The 14638-nt window shown below is 39.0% G+C and overlaps 2 protein-coding genes across 2 annotated transcripts; both read right to left on the reverse strand.

Annotated features, from left to right (window-relative positions):
* Positions 1-1529: 1529 nt before the first annotated feature.
* LOC147858676 (uncharacterized) lies at positions 1530-5897 on the reverse strand. The gene is made up of 6 exons (XM_087326283.1): positions 5617-5897; positions 4522-4687; positions 3970-4222; positions 3167-3425; positions 2321-2484; positions 1530-2004 (listed from the first exon to the last, which is right to left on the reverse strand). Exons 1-6 carry the CDS (start codon positions 5816-5818, stop codon positions 1795-1797), a joined length of 1254 nt encoding a protein of 417 aa, XP_087182409.1. The 5' UTR covers positions 5819-5897; the 3' UTR covers positions 1530-1794.
* Positions 5898-6267: 370 nt separating this feature from the next.
* LOC147858677 (uncharacterized) lies at positions 6268-9750 on the reverse strand. Its single transcript, XM_087325669.1, has one exon. The coding sequence runs from the start codon at positions 9748-9750 to the stop codon at positions 6826-6828; it is 2925 nt and encodes a 974-aa protein (XP_087181795.1). The 3' UTR covers positions 6268-6825.
* Positions 9751-14638: the final 4888 nt, after the last annotated feature.

A 14638-nucleotide genomic window follows, 5' to 3' on the forward strand; every position in this document is an offset into this window, starting at 1 on the left:
AATAAATGGAGTGTATGTTTTGAGTGTAGACTTCAAGTTAGTTTTGAAAAGTTATTATATGTTGGAAAAAGAATGCAACCAAAGTGATACTCATGGATGGGAAGTGAAACTAATGTTGTTTAATACCATGGCAACACAAGTTTTGCTTTATGGAGTAAAAGTGTGAGGAGGAACCATCCCTCTTAATGCACGGAACAAGATTGAGAAAATTCAAAATATGTTTTTATGGAGACAATTGGTAGTTAGAATCACCACCTCCTATTAGGTTATGCTCTTGAAAACAAATGTTCGACCTATAGAGGTATTGATACTACAAAGAGTACATAGATACATTACAAAAATCAAGGACATGCAAAATCATAGCTTACCACATCTTGCTTGTATAGTTGTATGTAAACTACAAAAGAATAACAAGAGCAAAATTCTCCAATCTAGTTGGGTAGTTAACTTTTTCTATCCTTTAATTCGATTATCTACATTGTAGATAAAAATTTACAGTTCTCGTAGTAACTTGGGCATTTGTGGAAGATCTCTTCAAGCTTTCAGGTGATGTTACGAAACAAGCAATTATTGTTTTTGGAAAAAAAAGAAGAAGAAACAAGCAATTATTGAGGAAGGTTAATGGAACCACCACTAAGGAAGAAACAAGAATGTACTAAAAGACAAATTTAAAATATTACATTGCAAACATCAATCATGAATGTTGGATTCAATATAAGGAAAGAGGGCCTATTAAGCATATTCAACCTTACCTTGTTACTAACATGAATATTAACATGAATATTGACACTCCTTCATACCTGATCACACAAGCTAGTTTTTGAATTATGGCATCAAAATCCATCAAATATAAAGGCATGTAAGTTGTGAGAGGAGGGGCTCGTAAACGCTGAATGTTGAGCTCATATGTGTATGCCTTATTCACACATCAAGATGACTTTGTGCTTTCAAAGCACAAATATCCTTTCTTAAGGAGGAGACACATCAAGAAAACTTGTGTACTACATCCCATGGGTCAATATGGCCCATTCTATGGATGCATAAAAGTATCTGATCTAATCTAATCTCTTGTTAAAAAATGGATGAAAACTATACAAAGCATTACTAAGAAAGTATTGCAATAAACGTTTGCCATCACACCATATGAGAATCTTTCTGATGATATGCAATTACCATCATTAACAATGGTGTCAAGATAAACACAACATAAATTGAAATATGAGTGACACATAACCAATGATGATATCAATGCAATGGATGACTGCCTATCAACTGTTGTCCTTCACCACCAATGCTTGTACACATAACATTCGTCCTGCAGTATCTCCAATGTCAGATATAGTGAGCGAAATTGCTATTCCCATATTATCTAATCATATTCAACTCGTGCATTACCTACACTAGCAAAGCTACAATTAGTGCATAATCCCACGATAATGTATATGCTAAACTATCATCATCAAGGGTTTTTTATACAGTGGAAAGGAATTTAAGTCAAAGCAATTTATACGAACTAGGCCCACACACTTAAAGACATTACCAACCATTATGCCATTAAGTGAGTAAGCACAAGTCAATGTTCCCTTGCTAGAACAAGATGAGCACCCAAGAAAAAGATAGAGATCTACAAAAGTAAACCCATGCAAGTACATAATGACATAATACCCCTCATGGTCAATTGTATAAACATAATCATATGATGTTCCCAAAATTCACAAAAAGGGTGTCAGTAATCATTAAACAGCTGTAGTATCTCTTTCTTACATATGGGCATATGACAGCACTGAATGGTTTCTAAGCAGTTACAGTGCGAGGATTTGCTGGGACCCGAACTAATGCGGCATTTTCTTCCACATGCATTACACTTCGCATACCAACAACACCAGCAGTCAGACCAGGTGTGGTTCGCACAAACTGGAGTGCACATTGAGCATCAGTTCTTCTATCCCCAATCTCTGGAAACCACTCACGAACTTCAGGTTTGAAGCAATTGGAGAAGTTTGCCTACAAGGATTTGAACATTTGGTTATATTTAAGTAAACTCCAAATGCAATGTATCTATGTCAAATCACATGTCATGTAAAACTTTTGTTTTAAGTTAGATAAAATGCAATCAAATTTTATTTAGATATACATATTTAGATCAATATAGATTGAATCCAAATAGCATTAACTTAAATCCAGTTATATCTTAAGTTGAATTGGTTCTCACTTAAATACTAGTCAATCTTAAATATGGTAATATCACTGTTAAATCCAATACAATAAGAGGCTTCTGTCAATTAAAATAGGAAAAGAAAACTAAGATCAATGCACGTACTTGGTTAATGGCAGCTGTCCCTATGACTTGAACCCCAAGCTGATGTGCAGCATGAAGAGCAGGCATACGTTTCCCCTTGACAGATTGAACAGGTGATATGGCTGCATCCTTGTGTCTCAGACTGTATGGAAGCTGTACAACCTTGAAATGATGGTTCTCTCCCGCTAGACATGGAAATGGCACATTATGTTAGGAAATGTGGGTACTTACCAAATTGTAATATCTAAAGCCCGCTGTATTTCTAGATCCAAATCCTATTTCACAATATCAGAGCATATAATGTATGAAAAATAATATGGTATCTACCCTACTGCCTCCATCCATTCCAAAAAGCACATGTACTTCTGTAGTCCAGAAATGATGTCACATGATCAGTGCATATCATAAATACAGTGGATTATATGGACATCTCAAATATCGTATTCATTTCTAAACAGCACATGTATTTCTAGAGTCTAATGTATTCTTATCATCATCTAAATCTTCCATTTCTACTACTCATCAGTGCTTCATAATCAATCAATCTTGTTGTCATACTTCTCTACTACTTCTGAGTGTTTCTTCTAATAATCGATACATTCTATAAATGTAACAATGTATATAAGAAGCTATCCATATCATTTCCCTCATCATTAAAAGCATCCTGGACTAAAGGCATACAATTAGGGATTAAATTAACAACATGAGACATCATTCGTATAGATAGTCCTTCTGATTTAAAATTTCATACGCAGCATCAATGTCTTCCAAATTTCCAAAGCAAAGGACAAATCAAACTCTTATGTAACATAATCACATCCAAAAAGAATTCTTCAAATAAAACGGGAAAGAGTGACAAATGTTTACCAACATCTTTCGCAAAATAAACCAATTCTTCCAAGCTTAAAGAAAGCTTGCCACTTGAAGCTATTCGAAATGCATTCCACGAGGCTACACCATACATCGAGATCTTTCCAGCTGCCACACATTCCTCCATAGCTTCAAATGCAGATTTAATTCGAGAGAGCACAGTTTGTCGAGGAACAACATTCAGTTGAATTTCAGGATTATGAACAAAATAGATGTCAATTGTCTCTAGGTTCATGTTTCTCCTACTAATCTCGACCTGTTTGCACAAATAATAAGAAACTCTCTCCCTCCCTCTCTTACTCTCCCTCTCTTACTCTCCCTCTCTCTCTTACTATGCGCACTTTGCCCTAACCAAGTTCGAGAGTCTGAGCATCACACTTTGATACAATGCTCTGCCTTTAATCATATTCAACCATGCTTTCCACACATCTTCGACCAAGCCCAATCCTTGCACGAATTCCTCTTAAAACCACAATGTCCAATCTCGATTGCAATATTCATTGGTTAAGTTCTTGAACATTGAGAGTCACCACTCACTTTCACATGTATCATGTGAAATGTAACATTTTTGGTCTCATAAGTCATATTTGACCTCCAAAGACGATAATAGAATCTATCTATCTATCCGGACATGTCAGAAGGTGCCCTTTTAATTATTTAGTATCAATATTTGTGTTTCTAATTTGGGACGAGGCATCAAAATAATATTACACAAGCACTAATATCTCCCACAAAATAATACATAAGGTTGGTGAACAAAAAGATGTTTATAGGTATTAGAACCATTGGTCAAAACTCACTTGGTTTTTAAGAAATGGCCCTGATAGGCAATGGCAACCTCCCACAAATTCGTTCAACTGAAAAAGTCCTGTTTTCACATATGTATCATCAATATATGTCCGTGGCTCAATATCCTCGCGGAAATCAAAGGATAAAAATCCTGCTTTCGAGCATACAATCACTTCATTCCTTTCAATCAGCTTCTGTTTGATTGCCCGATTTAATAGATGTCCAATGGCCACCTCACTTCGCATGTTTCTGAAGTTGCTTGCACTGTATCATCAAAAATATAATCCAAACATTATAGAATAACATAAGAACTACAAACTACCATGGATGAAAATGAATAATCCATAGCATATTAGCATGCACATATGCATATCAATCATGTGCATATGTTTATATCAATTATATGTATTTTGATTAATGTAGGCGTATTTGAGCATAACAGATATGAAGGCACTAGTAAGTCTCTAGTATGTATATACATATATATTAAATACATACATATATGTGTATGTATTTCATTAATATTGGAAGGTTCCCAGCACTGGATGTGAGAAGATGCCTACCAGTCAATGAAGTTGATGCCAAGAGTCATACTTCTTGTAACCGACTCTATATAGTCTCGGTCTTCTGCATCACTATCAGAACCTAGGTAAGTCCCATGTCCAAGTGAGGACACAACAAGATCTCCAGTTTTAGGGGTTCCTCTCAGTGTTCTGAAATGACCAGCAGCTGTCATACATGAAGAAAAGCTACATATCAATTCAAAGACACGGGAAAGATCTCGATTACTTTCAGATATACGCTTACACAAAGATAAAAAAGAGATGTATATCTAAATCTAGGTTTTCCAAAACATGAATTTAATCTATCAGTACGAACCAACATGAAAAAGACCCATTGCTTTCATAAGTGTAGCTTCTCCAAAGAGCACAAAGAGAGGGAGGTTCAAAACAGGGTTTTTAAAACATGAATTTACACGTGACTTCTAGCAAACAGACATATCCATTAGCTACAGATATGCATGGCAATAAATGGCAAGGTGATGCTGCATTAACCACTGTTTAGATAAAGCAGACATAGCCATTAGCGACAGATATGCATGATACAAGCACGATAGATGGATTTCAAAATCCCAAGAAAAGGATAAAAACAGGAACAAATGGCTAACATTGCTATCATCAATCAATAAACGGCAAGGTGAAGCTGCAGTAACCACTGCTTAGCTAAAACAGACGAAGAAAAAAGAAGAAGAAGAACGGAGGTCCAAAGCAACATTTGAAAACAGGAACCAAATGGCAACGTTACTAACGGCATCAAGCAGGGTAGGCGTCATTTAAACCACATCAGCCACTGTTTTAGATCATACGGAAGAAATGGAGATAGAATACTCAAAGCAAGGGTTTAAAAACGCGAGACGTTATAGGTCTACATCAGGCATTAAGCAGCACAGAGGAAATGCTAGGGCAGGTCGGACTCTCGTTAATGTGGCACCGAGGAGGAAGAAGAAGACGAGCTAGATCCATAGACGAGAAAGGGGTAGAGAGGTAGCGCAAATTCAGATCAACAGCTATCAGAAGAGAATCAATCAAACAAAGCATAAACGAGGAAACGAGAGACACAGAGAGGGAGGGAGGAGGAAGAGGAAGAAGAAGAAATACCTGCTTGACCTGCAAATCGTTGTGCATAGCGGGTGGTACCGGCGGCGTCAGCGTGTCCAGGTATGTAGTTGGAAGAAGAAGACGGATATGTGGCGGCCACGGAGGAGAAGGAAGAAGGGAGGTGATGATACCTGGGAGAGGAAAGGGGGCGGCGACGCCATGGCTGGGCTCTGAGGAGCGCACGAGCGGCGGTGGTGGCCATGGCTATGGCTATGGCTATGGATTCTCTGTACTGCGTTCTTCCCTTCTCTGTGTGTTTCCTGAGAAGAGCGAGAGAAGAAGAAGAAGAAGAAGAAGAAGAGGGTTTTGCTGCGATGGGCATGAAATGAGAAGAGTGGGGGGGGGTTTAAGGATTTGTCTTTGACCCATACATACATACATACATACATACATACATACATACATTACATACATACATAGATAGGCGCACACATACATTACATACATACATACATAGGCGCACACATACATTACATAGATACATAGATAGGCACGCTCGTTGCTATCCTGCACCAAATCATAAAGAGGGCTGGTGAGGGAATCGCGGCCACAGACGGTGCAGGTCGCCTAGAGGAAGGTGCGTGCGATCTGCACCGTCAGATTTCGATAAGGAAGAGCGCGCGGAAAAAAAAGTTGTCAGAGGTCGCCCAACTCTGAGTCGATGGTCACCCAACCCTGTCAGAGGTCACCCAACTCTGAGTCGATGGTCACCCAACCCTGTCAGAGGTCACCCAACTCTGAGTCGTTGGTCGCCCAACCGAAATTGGTCACCCAACTATGACTGTTGCAAGTTGCCCAACCGTTTTAGGTCACCCAACCCTGACAGTTACAGGTTGCCCAACCGATTGGTCTCCCAACCGTTGCAGGTCGCCCAACCAAATGTATCATTCCAACCAAAATCTTCAAATAAGCTTGTTAATTACCCTTAAAACTTACAATAACATATCAAATAGTCACAAAATTCAACCTTAAAATACTTAAAACCGACGATCTTTACCATACTTATGTTAAAACAAATAATCATATTAAAACATAAAAGTTGAAAGTTAAAAAACATTTAAAACATAAAACGAAGAATGTAAACTTACAATAACATATCAAATAGTCACAAAATTCAACCTTAAATTACTTAAAACCGACGATCTTTACCATACTTCTGTTAAAACAAATAATCCTGGCAAAACATAAAAGTTGAAAGTTACCAAACATTTATGGCTCATCCGGAGATGATGGCAAGATGCGACCACAATTCTTGCAACAATCAACATTTGAGTCCCTTGATCTAAAGGTCAAGGCATCGCAATGCAAGCATCGCATTTTATCTGTCGCACATATTGGCAACCGCCTCCTAGCTCGACTTGCGCCTCTTTGCATTTTTCCTGTGTGTGCCTTGGAAGTGTTTGGGGAGCTGCCAATAAGATCTTGTGAAATGTTGATTGATGCTCCCCTTTTTGCACCAATTGCTTGCTTACGCCCTATGGATCCACGGTCTTCTTCGTTAGTTGGTTTCGGTGCACCTGTGTGATACACCAATGTCTCACTTGTTTCTTGAATGGACTCCATACATGCCAAAATTGTTGCACAGTCGAGGGATTGTAACCCTTGCTTAAAACATTGAATAGCCCCCTCAAGCGTTTGTAATTTCGACAAACATTCCTCCACTCGTGATGTTATAGGGTTTGTCTCCTCGACTGGTTCTACCTCTGTCTCCATTTCCGTCTCTGTGAAATGGTCATTGCGCATATAGGTTGCATGATCTATAAAAGGCAATGACCCACATAGATGTGGCATGTGCCTCTCAATAATCATCCTGATGCCAAGTATATGCTTACATTTACTCGCAGGGTCGTGGCAATCACAATATGAACATTGGAGCGATACATTATACCATACATCCGGTTTTGTCAAGCTCAATATTTTAAACCAATATCGAGGCTCGTCCACAATATGCATTGTCGCATTATTAGTTTCATACCTCTCTAGTAGCCTTTCGGCCTCTTTAAGTCTAGTTGTTTGATCCCTACAATTTGCACGTGGTGCAAATCTACCACTCTCACATATTTCTTGTCGTTGCTTGTACCATTCAATAACAGTACCCCCGATGCAAGTGCCAGTTTGACTGTCCCCGATTAAAACATGCACAAGATCGGTAATTGATCGGTTTATCCTCCCTCTTAAGGCAGTATATTTGATAAACTGCCAATGTCTCTCCACAAGATTGGTAGTGTCAACATGTCCGTAGTTGAACATTCTACCAAATTTGGGCCACAGTTTCCTCCACACACATGTCAAGCCACACCATCCTCCTTCTATATATTGCCAAACACCTGGCTTGTTTGCATATTCTACCTTTAAGTCCTCACATTGGGCATTGAATGTGGATTCCGTAATGCATTGCATGAGTTGGCACATCCGATTATAAAGGTGGTTTCTCTCACTTGCACTTACCTTTGGCAACAAGTTGTCCAACCATGCTTTTTTTGCATGGAAGTGACACAACAAAAGTCGACAATGTGTTTGCGACCTTTGCCCATTTGTAACTATCCAAGATAATCGGTCTGTTGCAACCACATTACTTATGGCATTATACGATGTCCAACTTTTATCGATGACTATGGCATTTGGCCTCACATTGGGCATCCGTGCAAATATGACTCTCAAGCAAGTTTCTAAAGCTACTTGCTCATGGTTAGACCCCTTATCAGAACTACATATCATGTACCATAATGGGATACCAACTCCCATGGCATTTGGAGCCACAGCTGCATATAATGGCAAGCCAAATTGGTTTGTTTTAAACGTGGAGTCGATTGCCCAAGAGTTGTTTATCGACAGTCGCTCACACATCTCTAACATCCATTCATCTTGGAGCACCAAGATGAACGGTTGCCTTGCGGGAGATCCATATTCACCAGGCAAGTAGGGTTGGACATGAGCCACCTTCCCAAGATCTCGGAGGGCATAGGCATCTTGCATCATCAAAGACCAATCAACCCCTGACATGGCACTCCCGATTTTTAACTTGTTGGCCATGTTATTGACCTCCTTTGGTATCATAAAGAACCTATAACTCACAAGGTCTAATGGACTAGCCTTGGACTTATGATATGCTTCCTTACGCATGCTCATCCGTGCCACGTGTCGTGCGCAACCAACATCAAAAAGGTCATCTCTACAACAACTTATAACATTTGGGGCCACTGGCAAATAGTATGCATCTGGTCTACTTCCCGGTACATGACCCGTATGAGGTCCATATATTGAAAGGGTCACTGTCCCATGGTCAACCCCGCCATTCATTCGAGCGTTCACATGAAAAGTACACCCACATCGAGATGAATGCTTTCTACGTCGAGTGCATGGATATTGCTTGTTGGCCACACCGAATCGGTGACAATTATACCTAGTCACATGTGCACCCCTTGTGACCCCTGTACGAAAGCGTGTGTGATACCTCAATTGAACATCTATCAACGTATCATCAACCCTATGTGCCTCTATCTTGATCACTTCTATGGGTCTAGACTTTTTATATTTCACGACACTTGTCCCCTCCATGTCAGATGGAGTTAACCTCGACACAACTTGACAACCGCATTGGTCAATCACTGCTTTCACATACGCACTAGGGATCCCATAGTCACGAAGGTCATTGGACCAATTTCTCTTTAATTCTGTCAGAGTACCTGTCAAAGAACGGTGCGATGCGCCACAATGTGACGCCAATACTATCTCCCTCCATTTCTCTACGTGCGTAATCTGAAGATGAGGCGATGCCTTAAGGTGTATTGCATTCTCACTCATAAGCGTGAGACGACTCTTCATGCGCCTCCATGCATGTAAATTAAGAGGTGCCCCCCTTGCGAGTGTGCTTAATATTTCAAATGTTACCTTAACTTGACCTAATAAATCTTTAAGCATTAAATCGTACATACCTCTAGTGAACGCAATATACCTCGCCGAACAATACATGAAGGGATCAACCTCCTCCGCCTCTTCTTCGGATGAAGCCGACTCATAGTCTTCGGATGTAGACGAATCCAAGTCATCGTCGATGGTTGCGGAGTATGGTGATGCATAACCATCCTCAGAATCATACAAGGACGTGATTAAATCTATTTCGTTGGGATTCATCTCGAATGAATCTAACTAATCTGATTAAGAATCTAACTAATCTGGTTATAAGAATCTAACTAATCTGATTATACCTGATTAAGAATCCCCCTAATATGATTAAGACTCTAACTAATCTTATTAAGAATCTAACTAATGTGATTAAGAATCCCCCTAATCTGATTAAGAATCTAACTAATCTTATTAAGAATCTACAAAATCTGATTATAATTGATTAAGAATCTAACTAAGATGATTAAGAATCTAACTAATCTGATTAAGAATCCCCCTAATCTGATTAAGAATCTAACTAATCTTATTAAGAATCTACAAAATCTGATTATAACTGATTAATAATCTAACTAAGATGATTAAGAATCTAACTAATCTGATTAAGAATCCCCCTAATCTGATTAAGAATCTAACTAATCTTATTAAGAATCTAACTAATCTGATTATAACTGATTAAGAATATAACTAATCCTGATTAGCTTTTAGAGATTGTGCAAAATAAGAATGTGATTAAGACGCAGAATGTGATTATAAGACAGATATTGGAGATGCAATGAGCTATGATTAAAATGACAGAGAATGGTTTAAAGTGACAGAGAATGTGATTAATTTACATGTTAAGATGACCGTTTTTCTGGCCGTTTACATAACAGGTTGGGCGACCTGGTTGGGTGACCAAAACAAAAGATAATTAATTTTAAAAGGTTTGGGCAATACCACAACTTGCGATTGGTTTAAAACCATACATTCAGAACATCCACAATAATTGTTGGGAACAACATTTCCATTAACAAGTAATCGCGTTTACAATACCACAACTTGCGATTGGTTTAAAACCATACATTCAGAACATCCACAATAATTGTTGGGAACAACATTTCCATTAACAAGTAATCGCGTTTACAATACCACAACTTGCGATTGGTTTAAAACCATACATTCAGAACATCCACAATAATTGTTGGGAACAACATTTCCATTAACAAGTAATCGCGTTTACAATACCACAACTTCCGATTGGTTTAAAACCATACATTCAGATCATCCACAATATTCGGATATATTTTTGTCGATTTCTGTAGTACTTGATTTCCGGGTCCATGAATCTTTTGAGTGATCTTTGACGCTCATAACTGTTAAAGCATGCCCCCGGAATACCCTCCTCCTCCTCTATACGCATCCCTCGTGGTAGGACTACGTCTATTGCATGTTCTCTGCGTAAATGTGACTCCATGTCACTTTTTTTCCGATACCACCTTGGCGAGAGGCGGCAAAACTCAGTGTAGATACATGCACGAGCCTTGTTCCCATTTGCATCTCTTCCAACCTTATACAACAAGTCGGGACGAGGAGCAACTGTTCCTTCTGCACATGTGTTACATATTTAAGATTGACATAAAGATTGGCATAAAGATTGAGATATTGCAACGACACCAAATCCACATACCATTTGGAGGAGCATCTTGGTCCATTTTGTCCCCACTCGTACACATGTCGGCTCCTCGACTTCGCCAATGTCTTCTAACGAAGACCCTTTAACAAATCACGAGTCAACATACATGCATCAAACCCTAAACCATTCTTGGGGGAGATTGGTTCGTGACATACCTCTCTTGAGTTGGATATATATCACTGTTATCGAAATCCCACCAATCTTTGTACTTGGAGTTGGAAGTCATCTACCCCCATTCAAGTAATCAAACATTTTTTGATTTTAGTACTCAAACACACAAAATATCAAGTTTAAGCAAGCAAATCATTCAAAACCAACAATCAAAATATAGATGATTAAATCAAGTTTAAGCAAGCAAATCTAGTGAACGCAAGATCATAATAAGTTTGATAGGCCTCACCTATAGTGTGGATAAGAGTGGTTACATCCTCTTCTAGATTATGCCTTCAAGATACTGGCTGGGATTAGAGTGGCTGGAAATCAACAAAGCCTTGCCTATTAGATCCTATTATACTTCACTTATGGTTCGCTTATCTTCTTGTCTATAGTGACTCTAAACCCTAAAGCTTAAACATGTCTATGCATCAATATGGTCCATACAATCTTCTTGTCTATAGTGACTCTAAACCCTAAAGCTTAAACATGTCTATGCATCAATATGGTCCATACAATCTTGCTTGTTTTCATTATTATTAAGAAGCGATGAATATAACATTGTGGAAGATATAATAACAAGGAGCATACCTGGGAATAGTGATGGAGGAGATCGATTTGTGATGGAGGAGATCGATTTGTGCAGCCACAGACGATTTGTGATGGAGGAGCTCCCACCTCTTTCCCGGCAAACCCAACCTGTCAATCTCGTTTGAAAAAATGACAGATTATGACAGGTTTAGGGCTTTTATAGACATCCCTAAAGGAGTCTCCCAACCTGGATAAACAGGTCTCCCAACTGTTTTAAAAATCAACAGTTGGGTGACCTGCTTCTTTTATTGAGTTGGTTGGGTGACCAACTCAATATAAACTCTAAAGGAGTCTCCCAACCTGGATAAACAGGTCGCCCAACTGTTTTAAAAATCAACAGTTGGGTGACCTGCTTCTTTTATTGAGTTGGTTGGGTGACCAACTCAATATAAACTCTAAAGGAGTCTCCCAACCTGGTTAAACAGGTCACCCAACCTAGTTAAAAATAAACAGTTGGGTGACCTGCTTTTTTTTTTGAGTTGGTTGGGTGACCAAATCAACCAAAAATTTAAAAAAAAAACGGTTGGGAGACCTCTGACAGGGTTGGGCGACCGCCTGCGCAGCTTTTTTTTTGGCGCCTTCTTCCTCTTCCAAATCGGACGGTGCAGATCACACGCGCCTTCTCTGAGCGACCTGCACCGTCTGTGGCCGCGATTCCCTCACCAGGCCTCTTTATGATTTGTGTCATAATAGACACGTCGGATAGGCACACACATACATTACATACATACATAGATAGGCACACACATACATTACATACATACATAGATAGGCACACACATACATTACATACATACATAGATAGGCACACACATACATTACATACATACATAGATAGGCACACACATACATTACATACATACATACATAGGCACACACATACATTACATACATACATACATAGGCACACACATACATTACATACATACATACATACATAGGCACACACATACATTACATACATACATACATAGGCACACACATACATTACATACATACATAGGCATAGGCACACACATACATTACATACATACCTAGGCACACACATGCTCGTGACTTTAACAACTACCAAAAAAAATTTAAGAGGGCAAGTGAGGGAATCGCGAGTGCGGACGGTGCAGGTCGCACCGTTGATGGCGCGTGCGATCTCCACCGTCCAATGTGGATAAATAGCTGACAGTGACTATCACTAGGAGCCCCGACTTTGTCACAAGGAGGCTCTGCCACGAGGAGCCCGACCAACTTTGGGTAGGAGCCCGACTCTCAAAAAAATAAAACTAATAAAGAATAAAACAATGATATATACAACAAAAGTGAATAGGGTCGTGGTTATAGTTTTGTCTAAGATATGTTAGGTCTATGGTTCAAATCCTTTCCTTCTTTGAATTCTTTCTTTTTGGTTTTCTTCTTCATTGATTTCTTTCTTTTTTAGGGTTTCGACATTTGGTTTAGGGTATGTAGTCACTTTACACTTCATTTACATTTAAGGGGTCGTAATAGTGGTATTGAATTCAACACCTTAATTACTAAATGTGTTCATGGTGCCATAATACAGTAACCATTCGGTTATGTGCGCGCCCACTTAAGTGCACCATTCTATTAAGTGCGCTTTTTATAGAGGTTAAAATCCCGATCAAAAAAATTACATTGTTCATGATGAAACTACATCAAACGAAATTAAAACTATGTTCCAAACATTCAAAAAACAATAAAAGAAAGGAGTTTCTAACAAAAATAATAATTTAAAGAATTTGTTACGTGATGGTGGGTGGGGTCTCCTGGAAATGCACAAAGAGAAATGCAAGGAAAAAGAGAACCAAATCTCAGAATTGGTCTCTCCCGTCGTAGCGTTTGTGTGCGTGTTATGTGTTGTATGTGTGTGTGTGTAGAATTGTGAGTAGGTAATTTTGATTCTCGTTAAAGAAAATAAACTTTCCTACTTAACCCAATTATCCTTTTCCTTTTCCGTATTCATTCAATCTTAATTATGTTTCTTTCTTTCTCTCCCTCCCTCACTTTCTTAATTTTGTTTCTTTCTCTCCATCTCTCCTCCTCCCGCCACCGCCGCCGCCACCTCCTCCCGTCACCACCTTCGTTCATTCTTAATTTTCTCCTTCTTTCTTTCACTCCCTCACTCCCTCCTCCCTCTCTTTCTCTTTCTGTACATCTCGTTTATTTTCTTTCTGTTCCAACCTATGCTTTCTCAGTTGCTCCTCCTCTCTCTTTTTCGGTCTCCTCCATCTCCATCTCTACTACGATTCCTCAAACCTCCCACCACTAGGAAGAGAATGCAAAGAAAAATCTAATCATATCCAAGGAAGTTCATTAGGTAGGCCTAGCAAAAAGGCAAAAACTCAAGGTAATATGGAATCGGGAAAAAGTGATATCCAACAAGAGTATGATGAAACCATAAACATTTCAGGTCAATTATATCACATTAATCGATCACTTTTCTAATGAAGAAATATATGATACAAACAGAGAAGGGGAAAATTTCAAGAAACTCTAAAATTTTTCAAAAAGGCCCAATTTTTTTTAGAAAACCCCTAAATGCGCAGCTCGGTTAAGTGCACACTTCACCCATGCGTTCAAAGTGCGAACTTAACCGAATGGTTACTGTAGTCTAAAAGGTGTAAATTTGTCATCATCAAACACTTAACCATGTGTTGTTGATCGTACCTTTGTGCCCAACTTTCAAGA

This window comes from Azolla caroliniana, unplaced genomic scaffold (genome assembly GCF_043228905.1).
Source record: "Azolla caroliniana isolate FFs.n. ecotype wild unplaced genomic scaffold, voAzoCaro1.0.p SCAF_10, whole genome shotgun sequence".
In the NCBI taxonomy this organism is placed as follows: domain Eukaryota; kingdom Viridiplantae; phylum Streptophyta; class Polypodiopsida; order Salviniales; family Salviniaceae; genus Azolla; species Azolla caroliniana.

Excerpts from the sequence above, each read along its gene's own strand:
- LOC147858676 (XM_087326283.1), bottom strand. The coding sequence starts at position 5,818 with ATGGCCACCACCGCCGCTCGTGCGCTCCTCAGAGCCCAGCCATGGCGT. Across the intron at positions 4,223-4,521 it reads GGCATCAACTTCATTGACTG|TGCAAGCAACTTCAGAAACA; the intron begins GTAGGCATCTTC and ends TTGATGATACAG. Across the intron at positions 2,485-3,166 it reads TTATTTTGCGAAAGATGTTG|CGGGAGAGAACCATCATTTC; the intron begins GTAAACATTTGT and ends TTCCATGTCTAG.
- LOC147858677 (XM_087325669.1), bottom strand. The coding sequence starts at position 9,750 with ATGAATCCCAACGAAATAGATTTAATCACGTCCTTGTATGATTCTGAG.